The following is a 14,822-nucleotide window of genomic DNA, read 5'->3' as shown; positions in this document are numbered from 1 at the left end:
ATCACAACGTTTCATTACAAAATTATTATTACATATCATTTTAGAATAATAAAAATAAATAATAGATAAAAGAATTGTAAATTTAAAACAATATAAATGAAACAATAAAAATTATCTTATATAACTTTGGAACAAATAAGAAAAAATGAGTAATACACAAGGGTATCTATGACAAAAGATAATTTCTCGATGCAGCGAGATAAAGAACTAAACGGTATTATAAGTTATAACGTTGGTAATCGTATACCCAAGGAAGTGAAGTAGTTCACGGTACAGATTAGTGTGATTAATTGTAGGGTGAAACGTATTTTGTAAAGGCAATGTAAGTTCTTCTGTATTAAAATAGATTAAAATTAAAACTGGAATGAACTAGAAAATAGAAGATTATTTTCTTTCATCTTTTATACGAATACAATTATTACGCATGATCGTAAAACTCTGTTTATTCAAACGCTCTCCAGCAGCGTATCGGTGTGAGCAACGGTGAAAGAGAAACAGAACGACAGATAGAGAAAGGAAGAAAAATTAATAAAAAAGAAATAGAAAAAGATAAAAAGAAGAAGAATTATTTTGGAAAATAATTAAATTATTCTTGATAATAAAGTATGCCAGCAGCAAACAGTGTGGGTAGTGTAACCAGCAGTGCCTTACCAAAATGGCAACTCGCTTTAGCGGTAGGAGCTCCGGTAGCTTTGGGACTTGGTTACATGTATTATAAAAATAATAAAAAACCATGCTCGGAACCAGAACGTGGTAAATCTAAATATGGCTCCCGTGAAAATGGTACTACTAATAAGAACGATAAGCAAATTTCAATCGATGGAGATTGCAACTCGAAGACTGAGAACACACCAGAAATTGAGGTTAGAAATATAATTACAAATTTCATTGATCGTGTATATTATCTTAATAAAACGTAAGATATATTTATTTGTAATTTAAAGAAACATGTCACATAATTCAATGTTTCATAGTGTATGACAGATTAATATTCATTAATTTAATTAATGTCAATCAATTTTTAATATACTATTTATTCATTTATACTGTGAATTAAAAATCATTACTTTAATGATAATATTAATGAATTATAAACGAATAAAATGTTCATTGATTTATACTAAAAGTTCATTTATTTTAGACACCCTTAGAAAAGGCAAAAAAATTTAAGGACGAAGGCAATGTTCACTTTAAAATGGGAAAATTTGACGAAGCCATAACCTTATATAATAATGCCATCCATGCTTGTCCACAAGATAATAAAATAGAATTAGCTATATATTATCAAAACAGAGCTGCAGCTTACGAACATTTGGTACCAATTGTCTTCCTAATCGTATAGATAATCACTATTATAATCAATATGTATATATACACGAATTAAATATTATGTTATAGAAAAAATATAGCGCAGTAACAGCAGATTGTACGAAAGCATTAGAATTAAATCCAAAATACGTCAAAGCATTTTTACGTAGAGCGAAAGCTTTGGAATATACCAATGATTTAGAACATGCCTTAGAAGATGTTACCACTGCGTGTTTCTTGCAACGATTTACCAATCAATCTGCCCTAACAATAGCTGATAGAGTTCTAAAAAAACTTGGTAAATATTGTTTTTCATTGGAATATCATTTTGAAAACTTTCGAATCAAAGCTGAACTTTTCATATGTGTTTCCCTTTCGATTGAAAACAAAATGTTTATTTTTATAGGTAAACAACGTGCTCAAGAACATTGGGCAAATAAAAAGTTAATAATGCCAAGCAAGCATTTTATCAAAAAATACCTCACTTCGTTTCATAGTGGTGTAACAGAAGTTATTAATATTCTTTCATGTTCTACGGAACGCCCGTAAGTATTCATCAATGATTTTAATTGATATCTTTAAATAATTATATTCTTAATGTATTTTTCTCTAATACTTCAGAGGCTGTATGAAAATTACAAAAGCATTAGAAGATCAAGATTATGATAACATAATATCACTTTGTACAGATGAAATTGAAAACATACGATTACAAGATTTACCATTGAGATTGGAAATAATACTTCTAAGAGCAACATTTTATTTACTCTTAGGAAAACATGAAGCAGCATTAGAAGACTTTAACACAATTATAGATGAACCTGGTAATTCTACAAATACAGAAATAAGAATTAATGCTTTCATCCAAAGAGCAAGCTTACATATGCAACTTGATGATCCAAAAAAAAGTTTTGATGATTTTGAATCAGCTGTTAATTATAGTCCAGATTGTAGTGATATCTATCATCATAGAGGACAGGTAATATAATTACATATGTAATATTTTAAATTATATAAATGATATATATATATATATATATATATTTTAATGTGAATAATTAATTTTAGTATTATATGAATTGTAGATAAATTTGCTTATGGACAAAATGGATGAAGCAAAAGAAGATTTTCAAAAAGCTGTTGATTTAAATCCTGATTTTGCATTGGCAAATGTACAAAAATGTTATACGGATTATCGTTATGCCATAAACAAGAGGGATGTACAAATGGTAGAAGTTTGTTTAGAAAATTTTAAAAAAATAATTGACAAATTCCCTGATTGTCCTGAATGTTATACATTGTATGCAGAGGTATATTAAATATTCTATGTTTATTTTATATTATAGTAGACCCTATTGCATACTATTATACATTATTATTATTATTATAATGTAACATTTTAAATATTCGAATATATCTATACATATCATTATATAATACAGGTGTTATCAGAAACATTGGATTATGCTTCAGCAGATAAATATTTTGCTAAAGCAATTGAAAAAGATCCATATAATGCCACTACATTTGTGCATAGAGGATTAATGCAATTACAATGGAGTAATGATATTAATAAAGCTGTCGAATACATAAAAGAAGCATTGAAAATTGATGACAAGTGTAAATTTGGATATGAAACTTTAGCAACGATAGAAGTACAAAGGTACATTAAATTTTTAATATTATACATAATTAATATATTTACATAATTGAATCATTTATTATGAAAGTGGTGTATAAGTAAATTCTTTTTTGTTTTTTTCACAATAAGCGATTCAATTGATGAATTTGACTTTAATTGATAAAATTGACTAATACTTATATCATATTTTATAGAGGAAATTTAGAAGAAGCAATAAAACTGTTTGATAAAGCTATAGAACTAGGTCGCACATCAATGGAACTCACACATATTTTCAGTTTAAGGGATGGAGCAAAAGCGCAGATTGCCATAAGAGACAAATTAGGAATAGATCCAGATTTTCAACATTTTCTAAATATGTCATAAAATCTTTTAAGTTTCTATGTCATGAAAATTTTGAAATAATAGGTATAATAATGTATAAAATAAAATTTGAAAATGTATTAATTCCTTGCTCGAACAAATGCAAAAGAAATACGTTCCTGTATGAAGCTATAGTATAAATTTACATATTATATATATTTATATATAATATATATAATTTTTCTTTTACTTATTTGTTTATATATATTATATATATGTATATATTTACTATTGGCAAAACTTTCTTGTAATGTGTGTACACTATGATTGATTGTTTAGTACTTTCTTTTATGTCGTTGCTATTTCATTTCAATATTTTTCATATTCAATTTTTGATTGTATTTTTAAAATTGCCATATAATTTCTTAACTTTATATTTCTTTTTTTTTTTTTAGAGATTATTTTTAAAATGATCTCATTTTTTTGTTGTAATACTGTATAGCATTTATAATTAACAGTTAAATTTACTATGAATGATAATATTATTGAGTCAATATTAAATGTCCGATTTCGAAGTGAAAGTTATCGAACGTTTTATACTTCATAATAATTTATTATATTATATTCCATCCATTGAAAACATTGAATAGTACTGAAAACATTATCGAACAAACTTGATATATATATACAGGGTGTCTCATTTAAAACAATATTAGTACAGATAATATGATTATCCTCAGTATCATTTTTTGTATCAAGTATTTATGAAAGGCTATATATTTTTTCATTCTTTAACATTTTTCCGATATTATTTGATTTATAATGTCATTTATTAATTTCTGTTTTTTTTTATTATAAATTAAAAAAGAATATGAAGTAAATAATATATTAATTAAACGATAAGTTCTCTAATCATTAATTGAAATACATTTTTTTTTTATTATCTTGTACATAAGATTACAGAAAGTTTTTAAACAAGTTATACACAATTTATACAACAGACTTAAAAACTTATATAAGCTTATATAATAAAATTATGTCATTTATATCTTTATCCTTTCAATTACCTCTTATTAAGGAACTTATGACATGAATGTTAATGTTAATTTTAGGATATATACATATTTAACAGTCTTACGTAGAAATTGTACATTTCTAAGATATTTTAAAGTATATGCCTTTCATATGTATTTTTATTTATAATTTACATATATAAATCTATATTTAATTTAATATAAAACAAAACAAAAATCACAGTAGTAGACATCATATTACTACAAAATCTTTTATATACAAAGAAGTATGTAACACTTACTACTACACAGATATAAATATTTATCGTTTTTATTCTATACTTCAGATATCATAAAATATTGAAGCAAATGGGTAACGTATAACAAATGCTAAACAGCTACAAAAAACCTAAAAAAAAGATTCATATATATATATATTAAAGTGTACATATAATTGCATATAAAAAAAAGAAACGAAAAATCTATATATACAGTTAGTATAAAATATCGTTAAAAGTAATACCTGTATTAACATTAAAATTAATGTTAGCTTAGGTTCCTTTGTTGGTCCAATATTAATTAATAAAAAATTGATTAAAGTTAAGTTATTACATATTACGGTATCTTCGTCACTACTTTGCCATTGGACAATTTTTACAGTTCTAAATATCCACATTGAAAATTTACCTATTTAAAATAAAAAGAAATTATCTTACGATCTAGATAAAAAAAAACAAACAAAAACCAATTTATCAATGACAACATACCTAAAGGATTTAGTTCAGAATATTTGAATACAGTGACACTGGCTTCCAATTGATCTGTATCTTTGTTATACCTACAGACATATAAAATTAATGTTGTTTATCTCTTTTTATATTTTTCTTTTTTAGAATTTTAATTATAAATGTTATTATTTGATACGAAAAGTAAAAAAAGAACTTACTTTGGAAGTCTATGTCTAGGGCATGGTACAAAATGAAACAGTTGTGGTACACTGTATAGAAAATTGATGATTTGTGGGATAAAAAATAATAAAGTGGTTTTACTGAAATGTCCAATAATACCAACAACTGCAAATGTCATTCCAGACAGATAACAAAATGTATCTCCTACAAATACTTTCGATGGGTACCTTAAATGCAATAAGAATATTTTAATATTACATATTATTATTTTATATATTAAATGTATACATATTATTACAATCAAATGATTTATATATATATATATATAATGTTAGGGTGAATGAAAAGTACGTGGCGTTTATTGTGTTGAAACTTTACTTTAAAATTGCATAATAGATTATTGTTATTGTCAAATTTACTGTAGTAATATTAATTTAAAAAACGTATGAACTTTTAGTTCACCCTATAAATAATATAATAATAATAATAATAAATATATATATACTATATAATATAATAATATATATACTATCTATACTATATCATACTATATATATATAATTTATTATATAAAAATGTATAAATATAAATAAGAAATATAGTAATAGTTTTATGTAAAAAAAAAAAAAACAATTATATATATGCTAGTCAAAGAAGAATATAAGATGACTAAAATAACATACAGTTTCTACATTGAACATTTCATGATCGACGATTTTCTAAAATAGTCCAAACCAAGGACGCGTGCGCCTTACGAATAGTCACGATCACGCTTGCCGAGGAATTTGACGAATGAACGATGAGACACACGAGTATAGTCGCCCATTCGGGCGTGGTTTGGATAAGAACATGTAAGACGATTTCAAGTAAGTCCTCAGAAAGATTGTAAGAGTTTCAGATTAAAGGAAGAAATCTCAATTAAGGAGTAGTACAATATTAAGGTTATAATCCTAGGAAATTTATTTAAAAAAATAAAAAAATAAAATATGTTTTACTGTAGAACTAAAAACGATCTTCCTATCAACGGAATACCGAAAATCGTATAGGAACACGTATAGTCAACATCGTATAGTCAGCGAGGACGCTGCTGTTGTCTTCTAGTCATAAGGAACCATTCAAAATTAAATGGCACGTTGGAGAACAGTGACGTCACGACTAGAACGTCACGTCGCGGGGGCATTGAATCCTCGTCACGTTTCATTGTAAGTTTTTTATATCAAATTATACAATACACATTTGCATTTAATTATCTCTTTTATTGTAAATATATTATATCTTCATATGGTATTTCCTATTATATTTCTTTAATTGATTATTTGGATCATCAATTATAATTATCTTATATATATATATATACCATTCTAAAAAGAAAATATTCAAATTTGTGTTAATATATTACATATGTTTGTAATATGATCTTTTTTTTTTTTTAATCATACAACAATAATGGGCTAGAATTATTCAAGTCTGTTATTAATGAAATATATAAGGAAACCAAAAAAAAAAAACATGTAAATTTGTTAATAAACTTAGACTTAGAAAAGTTTTTATTTTCAGATTATATTGATTATTGTATTTAGGTAGAAGAAATATGTCTTGCTTCAGGAAAGATACGTAGAGAAAGACGTAAAATGAAAAACTGAAGCTTTTCTTTTTTTGAGAATAGTGCCATGCAGACCCGCCTAGATGGGAAGCTGGCGTTACTTTATACGTTGTTGGTTTTACAAGTTCTTATTGTTATGGTTTACGTTGTAACAACTCCGCCATCTGAAATAGTTGTTGCAAGTACACGTAGCTCTGTTAGTTTTGTTAACTTTGAAAAAACTCAGGTATAACAAGACAAAAATCTATGTATATTGTTCTATGAAGATTTTGACTATTTCAAAAGAAATATTATTTAAACTGAATTATTATTTAATTGTAGGGTCATCATACAGAACGAACAATACACAAAAGACTTCCAAAATATCAGACAATCAGCGGTGAGACATACCTAAATGATATCAGAACTTTTCAATTATTTCGAATATACAATCATACTACATGCTGGAAGCATGGGGTCGATGATCGTAAAATGGGGATTAACGAAATCTCGGAAAAATGTATTTGCAATCAAGGTTGGCACGGGACAGACTGTGGACAACCCGAAGTGGTATGGAGAGCGATCATGGCATCTAAACAAAATATTAAATTGAAACATCGTAAAATAGCTAGACGTATAATACATACTTTTTACTTAAACGAATATAATTCGGCAATTGCAGAAGTTATTGTAGAAGAATTATACGACGTAGTTGATCTATTTGTAATTTGTGATTTTAATGGTGCAGAAGATAATTTTCATCATAAATTATCTAAAGGATTGTTGCAGCGGGAACAAAAAAAGATTTTATATATTAATGCAGCAACAAAATCTCGCAAACCATCGAGAGTACTATCTAAGTACATATGGGAGAAAGTAAAGACTGCCGTGAAGAATTTAAGAGACGATGATATTTATGTAATGACTGAACCAGAACAAATATTAAATTCTAGAGCACTGATGTTCCTTAAAGTATACGATGGATGGCCTCAACCGATAGGCTTCAGATTAAGATGGTTGATCTATGGATTTTATTGGCAACATCCACTTAAAACAACAATAACACTTAACGCGTGTACTATCGGATTAATGCGTGAAGCATATAAGTCTAATTCTATAATTCTGCAACAACAACAATTATTGGAAGAAACCAACGAAAGAGATGTTTTCGGATTAGTAATTGGAGATTTAAATCATTATGGAGGATGGTATTGTTATCTATGTCAAGCCCCAGCTAATATTATAATTAACCTTCGCAATACAAACAAATCTAACAAAATGCCAAAAATTGAGAAAAGGATTGATGTTCCTTTTATAGAAGATCTTATAGGAAGTGGATTATGGATAGATGGTAAAACTAATCTCTTAAGGGTCTCCAAATCTCATGATTTGTATTTTGCTCCTGAAACTGTACTCAATAACACATGGAAATATGACTGGCTGATAGAAAATTTTTACGCTAAGTTAGACTACTATTGAGACACTGGTCATAATCTGACTGTGATATTACTTCATACTCATTACTCAGCATATATTGTATGATATTATTATTATTATTATATACTGAATTTATATACTAAAGTACTATGTTGATTAAAATATGAATGTTAAATGATTTATACATATATAACTTATAAAGAAATGAATGGCCTATATAATTCTACTTTTAATTGAAAAAAAAACAAAACAAAAAAAACATGTGTGCAGATCACACGTGTTAGAAAAGTGAAATCTTCCAAAAACTAATTTTCGAGAGAATCAGACGAATATAAAATATCTGATGTAGGATAAATTGTATTCTCTTCTTATTTAGTATCGCGGTTGTTTCATTTTCTCCCACCGCTCCGTTACATTTTTTCAAATCATACCAATTCTAAAGAAGTTTTCACTTCAAAAAACAAAAATCTCCTTTTGTTTTAATATAAATTATAAATATTTACTTTATCATTTATATATAATATTTGTCAAGTGATTAAACTTACCAATTATATTTAAGTAGTGCAAGAGAAGTTGCTATGTATGGAAATATAAAGTACAATGAAAATCTATGAGCTTTCCACAAATCTCCAGATAGCTCTACAATATTGAATATTACTATACTGATAGCTATTATCAAACTTTGTCCAACTTCCAAACCATTTATACCAGCCAATATGTTAATAGCATTTGTACAAAATACTGCTAACATTCCCATATAAACGTAATAGAATATCCATAAATCTACCGAATATCCAAGCCAAAATCTTAAAGGTTTTGGCACCATAATCAATGTTGAATTAAAGTTTACATAATAGACCATTAAAAGTGGCAAAGTGGCAATAGTAGGTAATAATAATTTGTGTCGCCAACGAAGATCCAAAACATCATCGGCAAAACCCAAAAGCAGCATACAACAAATAGAAAGTAGAGCTGCCAAAAATTCAACAAACTGTAATGTAAGTTTACAAATTATTAACTTCATTCCAATATTCAAATTTAGAATTTTTTTCTCTACAACATATGTGGACATCATTTCAAGGATAGTTTTTCTTTTTTTTACTTTAGTGTACTTGAAACTAACCCTAAAGTGATTTATACACATATCTTTAAAAAACACTGTATACATTTATTATTAATTATTTTCTATGTCAGTTAATATTTATTGAAAATCACATAAGTATGTTGATTTACCTCGTTATGTGGAAAATGTTCATTTTTAAAAATATAATCTGTGAATGGTACAGGAATAAATAAGAACATTGTTATAAGAAATATACATCCTGTAACAACCCCTAATGCTTCTGGACTGTAAGAATGAAGTTAATAAAGGTAAAAATGTGTCATTTCTAAAAAAAATATTCATTTGTTTTGATAAATATTTGTTCATATAACTTACACTTTCAGATTGTTCCTCTTACTCATATCAATTCCATATAGGTTAGCTTTAATGAACAGATCTTTTAATCTAGGAATTATATTAATGGTAAAAAAATATGCACCAATTGACATAATAACATTGATGGATAATGGAAAAATTAATTGCCACATTTCACTTTCAAAATTCATTTAGCACTAATTGAAAAAAAGAAACAAAGAAAAAAATAAAATAAACTTTGTATATGTGTAGTCAAATAAATGAAATCCAAAATATCGGCGTTGACATACATGTACGAGGTTATTACGTGAATATAAGAATTGATAACTCAACCACGATGATATCAAATTAAATTTATGTTGCAATCTTTTTTATCAATTAATTAACATGATTTTTATTGTAAACAAAATCGTTTCACTATTCTATAACAACAAATACTATCATAATCGCGTGTACATGACTGACTGGTACTTGTTCATTGAATGAACATTCAAAGAAAAGCAAGTCAAAACTATGAATGAACACAATATATATAGAAATAAATATAATTTTATTCAAGAAGACGAATAAATATAAATTATCTATAATATATTATGCACATCGATCAAAATAATTGTTAACGTTTTAATGTTGATTTTAAAAGTTACAATTTTCCCGCTCTTTTTAAAATTTGAAAAAATAATAAAAGAAAAAAAGTAGAAATACATTAGAAATAGATCGATGCAACTTATTATTGATGTTTTAAAGATTAAAATGAAAGAATTTTGTTTTACTTGTTTTTTTCTTCTTAATTATATATTAAAAAAATTAAATATAAATTTGAATCATATTTCAAATTGAGAAGCCTTTCTTATACAACTTGTAGTTCAATCGGTCATTCATAGTTCGATAGTATTCCTCAGTGTTTAATTCAACGAATTTATAGTGATTATTAAAAATAGATAATTCTATTTGATTATTTTGAATTTGTAAGGTTGGTAATTATGTCAGAATTAATAATAACGCATTAAAAAAATTCATTATTAAAAAATCGAATTAATACATTGATTTCACAACCTAACCTCTATTCCGGTATACTTTATTTACCAAAGAGAAAAATAAAAGATAAGTATTATAAAAAGTATAAGACGTCATACACAAGAAGAAACAAATAATAATACTAATAATAAATAAAAAGGAAACATTGAAGAATAAATCAATTACAATGGATACGGAAAAACAGAAAGATGAAATTACTGCTTTAGAAAGTATTTACAATGAAGAAGAATTTTCTTATAACAACGAGGATAAACTTTATCAATGTAATTTCAAGATATTTATAACATTACCAGAAGGATATTATTTTACGTATAAAGATAATAGATATCCAGAAGAGTCGACAGAGAAAGTACAAATATCACATTTACCACCATTATCATTGTATGTTACATTACCAGAAGATTATCCTTCAACTTCACCGCCAATGTTTTCCTTGTCTTCAGTTTGGTTATGTTATGCATCGCTTGCTAAATTGTGCACAAAGTTAGATAATTTATGGGAAGAGAATAAAGGCCAAGAAATATTGTATTTATGGGTTGCATTTTTACAGTACGAAACCTTACAATATTTAAATATAAAAGAATCTATCAGCATGAACACTGTTTATACGTCTTATAAAATAACTTTGGATAAAGTGCAGAATTTTGATAGAAGCATTGAAGAATCAAGTAAACACGTGGATGAGAAAGAAGCAAAAGAAACTACTGCTAAAGATTTGAATAACAGCAATAGAAGTAGTTGTAGTTATAAAACTAGTAAAAAGGAATTTCAAAGGCAACGTTTCAAAGGAATAGAAAATAGAAGAATAGATAAAAGGGCTTTCTCCGATTGTCCCTATGGAAAGAATCCAATACAAGTGTTAATAGATTATAATGAGAAACGTAATCAAATTGAATTCAATAAAAGTATGTATACTTGTAATATTTGTTTTACAGATAAATTAGGAGAACATTGTTTCCAATTTTTACCATGTTCTCATATATTTTGTAAAAGTTGCATCACCGGTTATGTAGAAGTCAAAATTAAAGATGGTGATGTACAAGATATTTCTTGTCCCGAACCAAAATGTACTTCCGAAGCAACACCTGGACAAGTATGTGTTTTATATATATATATATATTATATTATATATACAAGGTGTCTTATATATAAGAGTAAAGTGTTTAACAAAACTGCATGTTGTACGAAACTGATCCTCAGTGAAAACTGCGACACTCTGTATATAAAACAAATATTATAATAGTTATGTACTTTGTTTCATATATAAAATATTAATCACATTATATTTCTTTATTCAGATTAAAGATTTGGTTAGTCCAGAATTGTTTGCCAAATATGATTCTATATTGTTAAATGTTACGTTGGATACTATGACAGACATAGTTTATTGTCCAAGACGTCATTGTCAATATCCAGTTAGTCGAGATCCTAATGAACAAATGGCAAACTGTCCTGTTTGTCAATATGCATTCTGTGTTTATTGTAAAATGGTTTATCATGGTATAGAACCATGTAAAGTAGCTTCAAGTAAGTATAATTACATAATTCATATTACTGAAATATCATTATGAATTATTATTAACAATTATTCTAATAATAATAATAATATGATTTAACAGCTGAAAAGCAACAATTAGTTAACGAATATCAAGCTGCTTCTAACGAATTAAAACTTATAATGGAGAAGAGATATGGTAAAAATCAACTTCAAAAATTAGTTGAGAATACTATGTCAGAAAATTGGATCAAAGTTAATAGTCAGAATTGTCCTCATTGTCGTGCTTCTATTGAGGTTTGTATTTATCTTCTTAATATATATATAAATTACGTATGTGTCACGTTGTTTGTCCGCAATGGACTCGTAAACTACTGAACGGATTTTAATCAAATTTTGCACACTGTGTGCAATTTCATCCAACTTGAAAGATACGATAGTTTATATCTCAATTTATATTACATAATAATTTTGTGTATTTTAGAAATCTGACGGTTGCAATAAAATGACTTGTTATAAATGCCACACGTATTTCTGTTGGTTGTGTGGAAGAAAATTAAATCCTCAAGAACCATATTTGCACTACCGTAATCCGGAATCACCGTGCTTTAATATGTTATATCATGGCTTAATACTAAATGAAGAAGAAGATGAAGAATATGATGATTTGATGTTTAATGAAATAGTAGATGACGATATTCCATTTTTTTCTGATGATGAAGAGTATGAAAATGATGCTTTATTCATTGATTATTAAGCTCTATTTTCTTCTTCTTGTTTTTTTTTTTTTTTTTTTTTTTTTTTTCATTATATTATCGCAGAAAAAGAAAATTTTAATTTTATTATTATTTTTTGGATGATGAAATACACCTACTTTACTTTTTCTTTTGTGATCAGTTGATTTGGTTCTATACAAAAGTCATTATTTTGTTTCACAATAATTAAATATGTCGAATTAATAAAAATTTGTTTCTTTCATGTTATACGATGTATTTTAATTAAATACTTCAAATGTATGAAAATAATTTCAATCGGTTTGTTAATAAATGAATATAATTATATAATTATTGATTTTGTACGAGATATTATTTATTGAAAATTAAAAATTATCTTTCTTAAATTAAATAAAGTAAATTTTAAAATCTTATTCTAACTTTTACAGGGGTTAGATTACTTTGTTATCAACTGCTATAAGTTATTGGTAATGTAGAGTATAATAAATCTGTAAAGTAACTACTATCGCCCACTGGCAGTTCCGATGCAAACTAAAATGAATTTTTTATCAACAAATGCCGATAATATAGAAAGTGTTTTCACCTGATTTATCGACCGTGTAAAAAATTCATCTTAGTTAACACTAGGACCACCAGTCGGCGATAGTAGTTAAAATCTCTATTTTTTGTATGGATATTACCTCCTATCGCCCTCTGGTGGTCTCGGTAGTAAACGTGATGATTTTAGTTACACCAAAAGTGGACTTGTGAACTTTATGTACTCCTGTTTTGATAAATCCTCATTGATAATGGTTACCTTCTTTTTTGATAAGGATACATGAATCAACCAATGATAATACACGTTAGGATTACTAATCATAGCTTTGTAGAAAATGAGAACTCCTTTATCCTTTATTAGAAGTACTACTTTCTATTTTCACTTAATTAAATGGTAATATATTCTACAAATGTGTTTTAGTAATTATCCCAATTATTATAAAAAAAAGAAAGTTCTAAATTAACTGGTTAAAAAAGAAATAAATAAAGAATGATAAAAAAAAAAATAATTGAAAAGATTGAATAAAAAAAAAAAAAAGATAAAAAAGTTAATTAGAAATCTTGAAAGAAAGTAAGTATGAGTCACGTGTCATGCTCGATTGGAAGTAGTTCGACTGCAAAACTGTCCGTACATAATTCCTCGGATTAAAGGGACGCGTCCCAGAGGATAGAAGATAGAACGGGGGGAGTGAGTATCCTAGAAGGAAGAAATACGAGAGAGAAAGAGAGGCTTAGGTAGGTATGCTGTTCGGTCTCGTTCTTGGTATCCAGGCGGAAAGGGTTCTTCTCGGTGTAAAGCCGAGAATCCCCAATATAAATGTCAACTTTGCTCTGACATCTTCCTCTTCCCCTTTTCTTTTACCATAGTCTTCTTCCTTCGTATTTCTTCCCCCTCTTACCACCTACCCTCTTTCACGAGTAGTATTCTGTCATCGAGGTAGGGACCGGGAGTTCTTCTTCTCGACGAGGCCTCTTACTCTTTTGGTATCGGTCTTTTTTAACCCCTCTCCAAGCGCTCTCTCGTTTACTCGTTTTATCCGAAAATTTTCAGTCCTCTTTCAAGTGCCTACACACATCAACCAACCAACCAACCAACCAACCAACCAACCAACCAACCAACCAACCAACCAACCTATACAAAGAAACCCTAGAGAGTGTATATACAAAACAGGGCTAACTTCCCTACTATTGTGAACTACTATATCCTCCCCTTTCTTCACTGATCTTTTTCATTCTCCCTTTCTATCTATCTTTCTCCTACTCAAAGTTGTCTCCTGAAACAACAAACAAAGTAGACGAAGGCGGAAACATCAAGCATGCCAGCCTGCGTAATCGCGGACGATCTTTGAGCAGGAAGTGAGAAGGCAATTTAGGCGAACCGCACACCACCAACACAAAGTGGGGTTGG

The 14,822-nt window shown here is 27.4% G+C and overlaps 4 protein-coding genes across 6 annotated transcripts; 3 read left to right on the top strand and 1 right to left on the bottom strand.

The window, feature by feature from the left end:
• Nucleotides 1-236: 236 nt before the first annotated feature.
• On the top strand, nucleotides 237-3,393 carry Tom70 (translocase of outer membrane 70). The gene is made up of 8 exons (XM_015331917.2): nucleotides 237-863; nucleotides 1,142-1,315; nucleotides 1,399-1,606; nucleotides 1,715-1,853; nucleotides 1,930-2,287; nucleotides 2,394-2,618; nucleotides 2,751-2,971; nucleotides 3,145-3,393. Exons 1-8 carry the CDS (start codon nucleotides 606-608, stop codon nucleotides 3,314-3,316), a joined length of 1,755 nt encoding a protein of 584 aa, XP_015187403.1. The 5' UTR covers nucleotides 237-605; the 3' UTR covers nucleotides 3,317-3,393.
• A 1,035-nt stretch (nucleotides 3,394-4,428) lies between these two features.
• On the bottom strand, nucleotides 4,429-10,110 carry Alg7 (Alg7 dolichyl-phosphate N-acetylglucosaminephosphotransferase). Of its 2 annotated transcripts, XM_015331915.2 has the most exons (8): nucleotides 9,901-10,110; nucleotides 9,632-9,807; nucleotides 9,427-9,541; nucleotides 8,739-9,184; nucleotides 5,213-5,401; nucleotides 5,034-5,104; nucleotides 4,790-4,953; nucleotides 4,429-4,675 (listed from the first exon to the last, which is right to left on the bottom strand). In XM_015331915.2, the coding sequence occupies exons 2-8, from the start codon at nucleotides 9,799-9,801 to the stop codon at nucleotides 4,610-4,612; spliced, it is 1,221 nt and encodes a 406-aa protein (XP_015187401.1). In that variant the 5' UTR covers nucleotides 9,802-9,807; nucleotides 9,901-10,110; the 3' UTR covers nucleotides 4,429-4,609. The 2 variants fall into 2 exon arrangements, with proteins under 2 accessions (XP_015187401.1, XP_015187400.1); XM_015331914.2 differs by having other exon boundaries at nucleotides 9,632-10,110.
• Mgat3 (beta-1,4-mannosyl-glycoprotein 4-beta-N-acetylglucosaminyltransferase) lies at nucleotides 5,859-8,548 on the top strand. 2 transcript variants are annotated; one of them, XM_015331913.2, is made up of 4 exons: nucleotides 5,859-6,040; nucleotides 6,175-6,376; nucleotides 6,732-7,003; nucleotides 7,099-8,548. In XM_015331913.2, exons 3-4 carry the CDS (start codon nucleotides 6,845-6,847, stop codon nucleotides 8,233-8,235), a joined length of 1,296 nt encoding a protein of 431 aa, XP_015187399.1. In that variant the 5' UTR covers nucleotides 5,859-6,040; nucleotides 6,175-6,376; nucleotides 6,732-6,844; the 3' UTR covers nucleotides 8,236-8,548. The 2 variants fall into 2 exon arrangements, with proteins under 2 accessions (XP_015187399.1, XP_089030580.1); XM_089174454.1 differs by having other exon boundaries at nucleotides 5,859-7,003.
• Nucleotides 10,111-10,429: 319 nt separating the features above from the next.
• On the top strand, nucleotides 10,430-13,207 carry LOC107072180 (E3 ubiquitin-protein ligase RNF14). Its single transcript, XM_015331912.2, has 4 exons — nucleotides 10,430-11,741; nucleotides 11,947-12,175; nucleotides 12,268-12,440; nucleotides 12,628-13,207. Exons 1-4 carry the CDS (start codon nucleotides 10,815-10,817, stop codon nucleotides 12,898-12,900), a joined length of 1,602 nt encoding a protein of 533 aa, XP_015187398.2. The 5' UTR covers nucleotides 10,430-10,814; the 3' UTR covers nucleotides 12,901-13,207.
• Nucleotides 13,208-14,822: the final 1,615 nt, after the last annotated feature.

The sequence above is a fragment of the Polistes dominula genome, unplaced genomic scaffold, assembly GCF_049000335.1.
Source record: "Polistes dominula isolate Pdom_NZ unplaced genomic scaffold, Pdom_raw_medaka contig_83, whole genome shotgun sequence".
NCBI classification, from domain to species: Eukaryota; Metazoa; Arthropoda; class Insecta; order Hymenoptera; family Vespidae; genus Polistes; species Polistes dominula.
Note: the sequence above shows the minus strand (reverse complement) of the source record. Positions and strands in the feature narration are given on the sequence as shown.

Bases quoted from the DNA above. Each gene is read 5' to 3' on its own strand.
- Tom70 (XM_015331917.2), top strand. From the start codon at position 606: ATGCCAGCAGCAAACAGTGTGGGTAGTGTAACCAGCAGTGCCTTACCA. The intron at 2,288-2,393 runs GTAATATAATTA...TATGAATTGTAG, and splicing joins TCTATCATCATAGAGGACAG to ATAAATTTGCTTATGGACAA. The intron at 2,972-3,144 runs GTACATTAAATT...CATATTTTATAG, and splicing joins GCAACGATAGAAGTACAAAG to AGGAAATTTAGAAGAAGCAA.
- Mgat3 (XM_015331913.2), top strand. From the start codon at position 6,845: ATGCAGACCCGCCTAGATGGGAAGCTGGCGTTACTTTATACGTTGTTG. The intron at 7,004-7,098 runs GTATAACAAGAC...ATTTAATTGTAG, and splicing joins TTAACTTTGAAAAAACTCAG to GGTCATCATACAGAACGAAC.
- Alg7 (XM_015331914.2), bottom strand. From the start codon at position 9,801: ATGAATTTTGAAAGTGAAATGTGGCAATTAATTTTTCCATTATCCATC. The intron at 5,402-8,738 runs GTAAGTTTAATC...ATTGCATTTAAG, and splicing joins GCACTACTTAAATATAATTG to GTACCCATCGAAAGTATTTG. The intron at 5,105-5,212 runs GTAAGTTCTTTT...ATATGTCTGTAG, and splicing joins CCTAGACATAGACTTCCAAA to GTATAACAAAGATACAGATC.
- LOC107072180 (XM_015331912.2), top strand. From the start codon at position 10,815: ATGGATACGGAAAAACAGAAAGATGAAATTACTGCTTTAGAAAGTATT. The intron at 12,176-12,267 runs GTAAGTATAATT...ATGATTTAACAG, and splicing joins ACCATGTAAAGTAGCTTCAA to CTGAAAAGCAACAATTAGTT. The intron at 12,441-12,627 runs GTTTGTATTTAT...TGTGTATTTTAG, and splicing joins ATTGTCGTGCTTCTATTGAG to AAATCTGACGGTTGCAATAA.